At 38.0% G+C, this 12,755-nt stretch overlaps 1 protein-coding gene across 7 annotated transcripts in view; it reads left to right on the plus strand.

Annotated features, from left to right (window-relative positions):
- The first annotated feature begins 32 nt into the window (after positions 1–32).
- lgals8a (galectin 8a) overlaps positions 33–12,755 on the plus strand; it is a 28,603-nt gene continuing 15,880 nt past the window's right edge. For 3 of the 7 annotated variants that reach the window (XM_051654869.1, XM_051654865.1, XM_051654868.1), the window contains exons 1-9: positions 33–193; positions 489–577; positions 1,499–1,709; positions 4,219–4,347; positions 4,698–4,754; positions 4,977–5,003; positions 9,424–9,512; positions 9,793–9,958; positions 10,294–10,439. In XM_051654869.1, the coding sequence (XP_051510829.1) occupies positions 155–193; positions 489–577; positions 1,499–1,709; positions 4,219–4,347; positions 4,698–4,754; positions 4,977–5,003; positions 9,424–9,512; positions 9,793–9,958; positions 10,294–10,439 (953 nt within the window). In that variant the 5' untranslated portion in view covers positions 33–154. Of the gene's footprint in view, positions 194–488; positions 578–1,498; positions 1,710–4,218; positions 4,348–4,697; positions 4,755–4,976; positions 5,004–9,423; positions 9,513–9,792; positions 9,959–10,293; positions 12,664–12,755 lie in introns of those variants that run through there. The other 4 variants (XR_007892999.1, XM_051654867.1, XM_051654866.1 and 1 more) reach the window with 4 other exon arrangements.

Genomic DNA, 12,755 nt, shown 5'->3' on the forward strand with positions numbered 1-12,755 from the left:
TGAATGCGTCGCGCTCATTTCGCACTCTCATCCTACGCGCCTTTCACACATGCGGAAGTGAAAGTGCAGAAAGTGTTGATATTTTCGTCATCATCTGAACGGACAACACATATTAACATCATAAAGAGACTTCTGTCATAACAGTATCGACAACATGTCTGTCGCAAATCCGAAACAAACAGTATTGAATCCAGTAAGGTTTACTGTACTTTTCCTTTTTTACTTATTTGTCAGTGCTTGTTATCTACTGTATGTAGTCTGCCAGGTTTGGAGTTCACTGAAGTTGACTGTTCTATCTATTCTATCACTGTAGTTGACTATTTTAGTCTATTTACCTTCATATACTTCCACAGCAGTTAACGCCTTAATTGTTTTACTGTTTAGAAAGCGTCCAGGCTTTAAATGATAGAATTATGGGTTGGCCAAACCAGAAGTAAGTGCACAGCTGAGTCTTAGCTGAGTCTCATGATTTAAATTTCTACATTCAGACGATTCCTTATGCTGGGACTATCCTGGGTGGACTACATCCCGGAGAGATGGTGCTCATTCAGGGCAGTGTGCTCAGTAATGCTGACAGGTAAGGACAAAGCTGAAGTTGGTTTCATATTAGAACTTTGAACCTTGAACTTTCTGTCGTTTACTGTGGCACTGCAGTAATATTTAATGTGTCCAGTCTTCTTTCAGTTCAGCAGTGAGACGCACAGCCATGCTGAAAGGAATAGTCACCCTCATGTTATTCTAACATGTATGACTGTCTTTCTTCCTTGAAACACATAAGGAGGGTTTTTGAAAGCATTTAGCGTCCAGGGGCTGTCAATCTTGAAAAAATAAATACATAAATAAATAAATAAATAAAGAAGGGGGAAAAAAAAGTGCCATGAAAAGAAGATAAATGTTTTGTGCCCTAAATTCTTAAAGTCTTCTGAAGCCATTCAGTAGCTTTGTGTGAGGCTGCACAGACTGTAATTTAAGTCATTATTTTCTGGAAAAAAATAAATAATTCACTCCTGTAGCTCTCAAATATCATTCAGACTTGTGCAAATTTAAACTTGTGCTGTTTCTCAGTGTGTGTCCTTATGTTCTTGTGGACCCATTCGATATCATTATCCACCGCCAAAAGAAATGAGGTTGTTGAATATCATAGCACATCTCAAAACTCGCATAGATAGAATCTACATCCTCCTGGCCTTCCGAGATTGTTCTTTCAAGGTAGCTTGGCAAAACAGGTCTTTATAAGAACGCAAGTCCGTTCTTTGCACTCTTAGCATTGAGAAACAGCATTGATGTGTTGAGATCAGTTACGGCATATGCAAGATCTATTGGCATTTGTACTGATGTCAAACCTGGCATGAGGAATATTGCAAGAAAACATGGAAAAAGAAGAAGAATCTATGTATCAAAGAAGCTCTATTTTCATATCACATTTGAATTTTGCTGTATTGTCTACAGCTTACCCAAACAGTGAGGTAAACATTGTAAACTGTAAATTCACTTTTAGATTTCAGATTGACCTGACCTGCGGGTACAGCATGAAGCCTAGGGCAGACGTGGCCTTTCATTTTAACCCTCGCTTCAAGTGGTCGCCGTACATTGTCTGTAACACACTCGAGAAGGAGTGTTGGGGACGAGAGGAGATCCATTACCTGATGCCCTTCAGACACGGCGCTGCCTTTGAGATCATCATACTCGTACAGAAAGATCTGTTCAAGGTAAGAAATGTATGAGGCCCGGAACACTCACGGCAATGTGCTTCATCCTTCACTCAGAGTCAAAAAGAAGTTCGGAACAGCTGAGCGACGACATACTGTTTGCAAACATTCAGACACCCGCCACACCACTGTGGGAGGCGTTTAGAGGAGTATTTAAATATCAAGACTACATGTAAAACATCAATTAATACGACATTAAAATGTGTTATCAGTGACTTCATGCTTCATTCTATGAGTAGAATTCACACGAGATCAGTAAAAGAAGCTTTAACCACTCTGATGATTTAAAGGTGCACTCAGTAACTTTTTGCTCATGTCATCTTGGACTTACAGTGACACCTAGAGGTGTGGATGCAGCATTATTCAAAATCAGTAGTTTTCAGTTACAGATGCCATTGTAGAAATTCACTATTCACAATCAGCCATGATTAATTTAGTCCAAGAGTGAAAGTGTCAAAAAAAAAAGACGGTTACTGAGATTAAGTGAGTAGTATTCAGTCATGTGATTCTAAAGTGGCAGCCCCCATGAGGGCGCCCCTCCCCCATGTAGAATAAAAGAGAGATTTTATACATATGTTTCAAAATTACAATTAATTTCTTTAGGAGTATTACTGAGTGCACCTTTAAGTAATATATAATATATGCAGTAAATAATGCATAATTTGTCATTTTTGCCATTTGCATCCATGTGATTATCTAGTCAGCCAATCGTGTGGCAGCAGTGAAGTGCATAAAATCAGGCAGATACGGTCAGGAGCTTCAGTTAATGTTCACATCAACCATTAGAATGGGGAAAAAAACGTGATCTCAGTGATTTGGAGCATGGCATGATTGTTGGTGCCAGATGGGCTGGTTTGAGTATTTATGTATCTGCTGATCTCCTGGGATTTTCACGCACAACAGTCTCTAGAATTTACTCAGAATGGTGCCAAAAACAAAAAACATCCAGTGAGCAGCAGTTCTGTAGATGGAAATGCCTTGTTGATGAGAGAGGTCAACAGAATTGCCAAACTTGTTCGAATTGACAAAGTTTACAATAACTCAGATAACCGCTCTGTACAATTGTGGTGAGAAGAATAGCATCTCAGAATACTATTCTGAGATACGGGTTGGCGCTGCTTTGGTGGCACGGGGGGGACCTACACAATATACACACACTGGCGGCCAAAAGTTTGGAATAATGTACAGATTTAGCTGTTTTGGAAGGAAATTGGTACTTTAATTCACCAAAGTGGCATTCAACTGATCACAAAGTATAGTCAGGACATTACTGATGTAAAAAACAGCACCATCACTATTTGAAAAAAGTCATTTTTAATCAAATCTAGACAGACCCCATTTCCAGCAGCCATCACTCCAACACCTTATCCTTGAGTAACCATGCTAAATTGCTAATTTGGTACTAGAAAATCACTTGCCATCATATCAAACACAGCTGAAAGCTATTTGGTTCTTTAAATGAAGCTTTCATACAAAGGTGTACACTACAGTCTTCAAAGACAAAGGACAACTGGCTCTAACAAGGACAAAAAGAGATGTGGAAGGTACAACTAAACAAGAGGATAAGTACATCAGAGTCTCTGTTTTGAGAAATAAACGCCACACATGTCCTCAGCTGACAGCTTCATTGAATTCTACCCGCTCAACACAAGTTTCATGTACTACAGTAAAGAGAAGACTCAGGGGTGCAGGTCTTATTAGGCACCTTGCAGTCAGTGAGTCGACCATAAACTCCTCTGTATACCAAAGTATTCTAGAGTCAAATGTGAGGCCATCTGTCTGACAGCTAAAGCTTGGCCGAAATTGGGTCATGCAACAGGACAATGATTTCAAGCACACCAGCAAATCTACAACAGAATGGCTGAACAAGAAAAGAATCAAGGTGTTGCAATGGCCCAGTCAAAGTTCAGACCTCAACCTGATTGAAATGCTGTGGTGAGACCTTAAGAGAGCTGTGCATAAACAAATGTTCGCAAACCTCAATGAACTGAAGCAACATTGTAAAGAAGAGTGGGCCACAATTCCTCCACAACGATGTAAGAGACTGATAAATTCATACAGAAAACGATTACTTGAAGTTATTGCTGCTAAAGGTGTTTCTACAAGCTATTGAATCATAAGGTGTACTTAGTTTTTCACACATGGCTTCTCCATTTTGGCTTTATTTTTGTTAAATAAACCATGACACAGTGTAATATGACTTGTGTTGTTGTTCATCTGAGGTTGTATTTACCTAATTTTAAGACCTGCTAAGGACCAGATGATTTTTATTATGTCCTGATACGTAAAACCATAGAATTCAAGGAGGGTGTACTTTCTTTTTCCACATACACACACATATATAAAACACTGCCGCCAAAATTCACCTAACTAAAAGTCTCTCTTGCTGAACCTTCCTAAAAGTAGCTCTCTGTATAAAATGTATTCATTTCATTTAAAGGCCAATAATTTTACAAATAATACTGTTTTAAATAAACACTTTTGGTTTACTTGTGTTTACTGCATCCAGGTGGCAGTAAATGGCTCTCACCTGCTGGAGTACAAGCACAGGTTAGAGCTCAAGAAGGTGGACACGCTGGCTATATCTGGGAAGGTTCAAATTCAGGCCATTGGATTTATTCCCAGTTCAGTGAGTAAGGTAATACATTCTTTCAATTCAAACTTTAAATGATCATTTTTAAAACATTAGAGCATTTATGCATTGGCACTCCACTTCAAGTAGCATGTTTAAATAAAAATTGAAACTTTAGCAGGACTGACAGTAGCCTACTGGATATGGGTAAATACTGACAATGTAGTACAGCAGAGTGTAGTATTCAATCAAATGTAGTTTGTAGGGTAGATTGTACATGACGATCACATTGATTATTTGGTCAACACATACTAAAATACTAAACCTTTTTGTTAAATCATAATTAAACATAGCTTATTTGATTTAATGGTTGTTTTTTTTGTTTTTTTTTTACATGTAAACATGATATTTTTCAGAGCCCTGTCACATCACCAAGTGCAGCTGAGAGTAAAAGAAGTGAAAAGAAGTCTTATGTAAGTGAATACACATTCTTTTCTGACATAGTCAAGATAGATTACAACTATAAATTAACTTGCTGTATATTAAATAAATGTATAAACTAAATGTTTGTAAATCTTATGCCTTCATTTTGTAATGACATTGATAGTGTTGCTGAAACTGTTGTATGATTACATTACCTCCTCTTACTCTATTATATCTTAAATATTGTATAAACCTCCACTTTCATCCAATAGACTGTCTTGTCGGAATCAGGTGACCTGGTGAGTACATGATAACCTGCTAAATTCTCAACTAGTTCAACTCAGCATTTTTTGGCTGCCACCTACAATTGTTCACACCCAAATTTAAAAGCTCACCTAAAACACATACATACTTTACGTATATAATTTAAGTATCTCTTTTTTTCCCCTAAATTTGTTAGCATGTAATTCTGGTTCTGTTAGATGTATCTCCCTGCAAAAAGTCTTATTTCATTCCAAAAGATGAAAATATTTTTTTCCTCAATCACCTTCCATCACAATATACATATCGGAAATGTAGGTTGCACTCTAACGCAGCTCAACACTCACACCATAGACATCCAGTCTATTTTGGATCACATGCATGTTCCCCACTGTTTTGTTGAATATCTCAGCCTCTGGACTAGAACAGAGACTATTTAGCAGAGATGGGTCACTTCTGTTTAAATGAATGGGAGAAATTGGAATGCCCAACCAAGAAGCTCTAGCGCCCAATGGTCAACGGATGTAGAAAGGAAGTCCCGTCTGACACGTAAAAGAGCCAATCACCTTTTAGATACAGACATCGCCTGTCAGTCAACTCAAGCATGCGCATTAGCTATACAAGCCGGGAAAATTGCATTTTTAAGCATAATATGAGGTAAAGAAGGACAATTTATGATATCAATATTATACAATTGTATTGCTGATTTGAAATATGTTCTTGACCAACCGTTTTTGAGGTTTCGGTGTTCCCCCATTCAAGTAGATAGGAGCTGCACTGGCATGACTGGAAATAGCCTCCCGAGAGCATTCCAAAGATGGCTGACAGCGGACTGACTTGCTAGAAAGACTCAATCTAGGCGTCGTTGGAAAGCTGAGATCCAAACATTTTATCATTAATAGTTGTTAACATATTTTGCAGATAATTTGTTTATGCATGCTTTTTCTGCTTGACTGCAAATTTGTTGGACATCTAATATAAAACATTGGATTATTTAAACAAGCAAGATTACAGATAAGTGAAAAAATTGCACATTTTGAAAAAAAAAAAAAAAAAATCAGACCAAGGTTAAAGCTGATATAGAGTTTTGGCTCCTTGGAGCTTAGAGAAGCAGTGATCGGAGCAGACATGAGATGTTTGTCTTTGTGATCTTACAGAGATCATATTTTAGTTTGTGATACTGTTAATAATCATTCGAACTGTGGTGTTAGGAAAACATTTGAAGGAGTATTCTGGGTTCAATACAAGTTAGGCTCAATCAATAGCATTTGTGGCATAATGTTGATTACCACAAAAACTAATTTAGACTCGTCCCTCCTTTTCTTTTTTCCTCCCCTTTTTCTCCCCAATTTGGAATGCTCAATTCCCAATGCGCTGCGCTCTATGTCCTCTGGTGGCGTAGTGACTCTCAGTTGCCTCCGCATCTGAGACCGTCAATCCGCGCATCTTATCACGTGGCTTGTTGAGCGCGTTACCGCGGAGACATAGCACGTGTGGAGGCTTCACGCTATTCTCCGCGGCATCCACGCACAACTCGCCATGCGCCCCACTGAGAACGAACCACATTATAGCGACCACGAGGAGGTTACCCCATGTGACTCTACCCTCCCTTGCAACTGGGCCAATTTGGTTGCTTAGGAGACCTGGCTGGATTCACTCAGCACGCCCTGGATTCGAACTCGTGACTCCAGGGGTGGTAGTCAACGTCTTCACTCGCTGAGCTACCAGGCCCCATCCTTCCCTTTCTTTAAAAAAAAAAAGCAAAAACCAAGGTTACATTAAGACACTACAATGGAAGTGGGGACCAATTTTCAAAGGGTTTAAAGGCAGAAATTTGAGGCTTATTATTGTATAAATGCAATTACATTAATCCTTCTGTTAAAATTCATGTATTATTTGAGCCGTGAAATTGTTTAAATTGTCATTTCTAGTCATTTTAGGGTTTGTTGACATTACATCATCATGGCAACAAAGTTGTAAAATTGGCTGTAACTTTACACAGAAAACATTAATACGTTTTATCACACTTAAGTCATTTTACACACATATTATGTCTTGTGGCTATACTTTTGAAAAAGTGAGGATTTTAACATTCAAAAATTTACCCCACTTCCATTGTATGTGCCTCACTGTAACTCAATTTTTGTTTTTTTTTTAAAGAAAAGGATGGAGTTGAAATTTAACTTTTTGTGGTAATCAACATTATGCCACAAATGCTATCAACTGAGCTTAACTTGTATTGAACCTGGAATATAAGTGCTATGTGAAAAACGTTTATATTAATATTTCCACATCACCTCTAGGTGGGGCTCATTTGCAGTGCAGAGGTTTTCAGGCTTTATTTTGTTACTTTGTGACATGAATGCATAAGTAATGGTATTCTATAAAAAGTTCAGAATCTAAGCTTTAAAATGGTACCACATGTGAGTGACTTATACAGGTGCATCTCAAATTAGAATGTCGTGGAAAAGTTTATTTCAGTAATTCAACTCAAATTGTGAAACTCATGTATTAAATAAATTCAATGCACACAGACTGAAGTAGTTTAAGTCTTTGGTTCTTTTAATTGTGATGATTTTGGCTCACATTTAACAAAAACCCACCAATTCACCATCTCAAAAAATTAGAATACATCATAAGACCAATAAAAAAAACATTTTTAGTGAATTGTTGGCCTTCTGGAAAGTATGTTCATTTACTGTATATGTACTCAATACTTGGTAGGGGCTCCTTTTGCTTTAATTACTGCCTCAATTCGGCGTGGCATGGAGGTGATCAGTTTGTGGCACTGCCGAGGTGGTATGGAAGCCCAGGTTTCTTTGACAGTGGCCTTCAGCTCATCTGCACTTTTTGGTCTCTTGTTTCTCATTTTCCTCTTGACAATACCCCATAGATTCTCTATGGGGTTCAGGTCTGGTGAGTTTGCTGGCCAGTCAAGCACACCAACACCATGGTCATTTAACCAACTTTTGGTGCTTTTGGCAGTGTGGGCAGGTGCCAAATCCTGCTGGAAAATGAAATCAGCATCTTTAAAAAGCTGGTCAGCAGAAGGAAGCATGAAGTGCTCCAAAATTTCTTGGTAAACGGGTGCAGTGACTTTGGTTTTCAAAAAACACAATGGACCAACACCAGCAGATGACATTGCACCCCAAATCATCACAGACTGTGAAAACTTAACACTGGACTTCAAGCAACTTGGGCTATGAGCTTCTCCACCCTTCCTCCAGACTCTAGGACCTTGGTTTCCAAATGAAATACAAAACTTGCTCTCATCTGAAAAGAGGACTTTGGACCACTGGGCAGCAGTCCAGTTCTTCTCCTTAGCCCAGGTAAGACGCCTCTGACATTGTCTGTGGTTCAGGAGTGGCTTAACAAGAGGAATACGACAACTGTAGCCAAATTCCTTGACATGTCTGTGTGTGGTGGCTCTTGATGCCTTGACCCCAGCCTCAGTCCATTCCTTGTGAAATTCACCCAAATTCTTGAATCGATTTTGCTTGACAATCCTCATAAGGCTGCGGTTCTCTCGGTTGGTTGTGCAACTTTTTCTTCTACACTTTTTCCTTCCACTCAACTTTCTGTTAACATGCTTGGATACAGCACTCTGTGAACAGCCAGCTTCTTTGGCAGTGAATGTTTGTGGCTTACCCTCCTTGTGAAGGGTGTCAATGATTGTCTTCTGGACAACTGTCAGATCAGCAGTCTTCCCCATGATTGTGTAGCCTAGTGAACCAAACTGAGAGACCATTTTGAAGGCTCAGGAAACCTTTGCAGGTGTTTTGAGTTGATTAGCTGATTGGCATGTCACCATATTCTAATTATTTGAGATAGTGAATTGGTGGGTTTTTGTTAAATGTGAGCCAAAATCATCACAATTAAAAGAACCAAAGACTTAAACTACTTCAGTCTGTGTGCACTGAATTTATTTAATACACGAGTTTCACAATTTGAGTTGAATTACTGAAATAAATGAACTTTTCCACGACATTCTAATTTATTGAGATGCACCTGTATATCCGTATTATGTGGCAGCATTACATTTGTCTGCAGATCCAACTAGATAATTCGATTTCAGGATGAATGACTCAAATTGAAAAAGATGCATCGCAGTCTGGACAGAAACCAGGACTTGGACATTATTCGGTCAAATTAACCCTCAAACGCAGGTCTTTACCAGACCAATAAAGCCAAAATGTAATACAGATCCCAACTAAACAAACAAGCACCTTACTGTCAAGAGGCCTGTAGATCTGAATTATTTTATTAGTGATGTGTTTGCTAAGGCAAGTACTATTACTCATACTTGTTTTAATGTTGGTGTGCAACTCACACCGTTTGTGCTACAAACGTGTACGATACCTCAAATTGTGAAGCCTGTTGAGAAGGTGTAAACAATGCTGCCTTTTGTCATGCTGAGTTTGAAACCCATGTGTTAGATGTGCTTCTCTATGTCTCCAGAATCTTCCATTCAAGAGTAAACTTGTGAAAGGACTGAGTCCAGGAGATTCCATTATGGTGAAGGGTCGGATCAGTGCTTCCCCAAACAGGTACAATGTGCAGATAATCTAACCACAAATATGGCTTCTGCTCATAATATGTTACATCTCCACTGAATCGTACAGTCAACCTTGACTGATAGAACGGCACTGGAATATTTACTATATATAATATTTATAGTTTCATTTTTCATGACCACGTGTATTTCAACCTAGAAAAAGCATGCTTTTGCTGTTTTATTTAATCCACTTCTGATTAAATTATTGATTGATGTCTCATCTATTTATTGATATCTTTATTGATTTATACATCCTTTCTCCATCTCGGTAGGTTTGCTGTAAACCTGCGTGTCAGTAACTCAGAAGACATTGCTTTGCACTTAAACCCTCGCCTCAAGGCTGGAGTCTTCGTCCGAAACTCTTTCCTGTCAGGATGTTGGGGGTCAGAGGAGCTCTCCCTGCCCAGTTTTCCTTTCTCTCCCAGCCAGTACTTTGAGGTACCAGAATTCACCTGTCACAAAAGCTTTTCATGCCAATTCAACAAGAAATAAATTGACTCTATATACTTACTTAATGCACGTTCATGGTTATTCGTGGCTTGTTGTAAACGATTGACCAGTACACATTATTCTTAAGAAACAAAATCTTTTGGGGGGTATATCTTTTTTTCTTATCAAAAAAACTTGCTTTGCCTCTGAAACTACTTTTTAGCTAACATGTCTAATAGTTCTCCCAACAAAATTAAAGCTTTAAAAAAGTAATGGGACATGAAAATATACAGAAGTATCTCATATTTGTGGAATGTGCCACCTGTTTTTTTTTTCCATGGCAGATGATCATCTTGTGTGAAGCTCAGCAGTTTAAAGTGGCAGTAAACGGGCTCCACCAGCTTAATTACAAGCACCGCATGCAGGATCTGAGTCAGGTGGATGAGCTGGAGATACTAGGTGATCTAGAGCTGAAGGATGTGAAGATGTGGTGAGCAGCTCCAGCCTGAAGACCATTCTCATGTGTTCTCCTACCAAGTACATTTAATCAACCCAAGCCTCAAGCAATCAAAGCTATGATACTAAACCTAAATAGTTTTAACTTTAATTGAATCCCTACCTAGTCCAATCTGACTGGAAATTATACTTCTCAACAATCTTTATCTAACTATTAGCAGATTTAAACCATACCTTGTTGTTTTGTTTGTTTTTTGAAATCTTAATGAATTTGTGTATTTAACAGCATTCTACGTCAGCCAAATCTAATTGAAAGATCCAGGTCAAAATGGCCGTTCATACAGATTAATTTTCAGCAAAACAATCGACCAAAGTAATTCATTTTTAATGAGAGTTTTCTGTCATCACAAGTGATAGTGAAAAATTTATTGGTGGCATGATGTGGGCATGTCAATCGACTTGAAAAGTTGAGAAGTTTAACTTTGTCCAAACGAGCAGTGACCCGATGCAGAGACTAATAAGAGACATTGCAGCACATGTGATCCGTCTCCTGCGAGAAATTCAGTAGGTTTACAAGTACTTTAAAGGGGTCATGACATGAGGAATCAAATTTTCCTTGATCTTTTGACATATAAGAGGTCATTGTATTATAAAAACATACAGTTAGTTTCAGAACTCAAAACTTCCTCCTCACTGCAAAAAGAGCATTTGTTGAAACCAAGCTGCCAAAACGACTTGTTCTCTACTTCCTCTAGATTGTGATGTCACACTGTGGTAGACATTTGCATCTGACCACCTCCACAACAACAAATCATTGCCTACTTTACCTTATCACTTCTATAGCCCCACCCAGTATCGGTGAGCAGTTGAGATGGCAAGGAGAGAGCAGGTCAGTCAAGAGCGAGAGCCAATCAGAATTCAAAATTTTATGTTTCAACATTTCATCATGATTTCACAGTCCTTTATGGTTTGTCACTTCAGAGATTATTAAAAAAAGTGATGCATGAAAAACCGTGTCAGAAATTGTCAGTATTCTAAGTGAGTTTGATTCATGCATTGATAAATTTATCTTGTTCATATTGTGATGCATTATGTACTTCATGCTACAATTTGAATACAAACACTTTCCCTTCCACAGTGTTCCTTCTTAGATGTAAGAAAACTGATTCGTGGTCAAAATGGAAAGGCATCTTACTTTTACTGGTGATACATCTCATTTATGATCAGATTTTCTAAAGTTATCTATGGCCATTTGTGCCAGCCCACCAATAGTGTTAGTGTATCCAGCAGTAGGAAACATTATAGCAACATGGTGACCTCCAAAATAAAATTACTTTGAAAAGAGCACATCTCTAGCAATGTCTATGCTCACATGTCAGATTTGAACTTAACCAAATATGAGCAAAACAAGTCATGGTAGAATAGTAGGCTGGTTAATACAGACCAGAACAGACCAAATTTGGAGTTGGGCAAGTGAGGAGACCCGGATGAGTTCATGAGAGATTGATTAAAAATGGCACTTCATGTCAAAAAGGTCACCGACCAGTGATATAACAGATAAATGGTAAAAACTGGCACCTGGCAGGATGTTAAGGTTTGTGTGACAGGAATTGTCTCTCTAGCCATTTGATTATAGAGTTATTCCAGGCTAATTCCATCCTTTTGAATAATTACAGATAAATTAGCTCATTTCAGACTATTAGGGCAGAAGCAAGGCTGATCCTGATTTATACCTTACATTTTAAATCAATTGTTAACAAATAACTTTTCAGTTTCCTTTCTGTCAGAGAGTTGTAATCTATTACATTAGACAAGCATGTTAACTAATGCAGTGCCTGCACCATGCCACAAAGGCATTATAGTAGCCCTACTGTACTGAATATCAAACTAATAGTATCAATATTCTGTTTCAGTTCATCTATTGAATATATCAGTTAACGAAATCATCTCACAATTTCCATATTTGATGTATTCATGAGATCTAATCTTAAAAGATTAGGCTGCAGGAACTCCAAATGTCATCTTGATTTGCATTTTGTTTGCATCTCTAGATAAAATGAATTTTGTTTGTAGCATTTGCAGAACTATGCAACATTCCAACTGCCTGCAATTGATTTGTGCTACTGTTATTTTGAAGAATTATATCAAGGTAATTTGTACCTGTAAGTTTTTTTTTCTTAGGTCTATTTGACAATGTATGACAAAAAAGCAACATTACTATATAATCTATTATAATAAAAATGTTATATATTTTACAATGTGTAGTACCAATGGTTGTGTTTGTAACAGGGTTTCTTTTTCCATGTCTAACATTCTTTACAGTTGGATTTATGAATCACAGCAGAAAGCA

Source organism: Myxocyprinus asiaticus, chromosome 25 (assembly GCF_019703515.2).
Source record: "Myxocyprinus asiaticus isolate MX2 ecotype Aquarium Trade chromosome 25, UBuf_Myxa_2, whole genome shotgun sequence".
NCBI lineage: Eukaryota > Metazoa > Chordata > Actinopteri > Cypriniformes > Catostomidae > Myxocyprinus > Myxocyprinus asiaticus.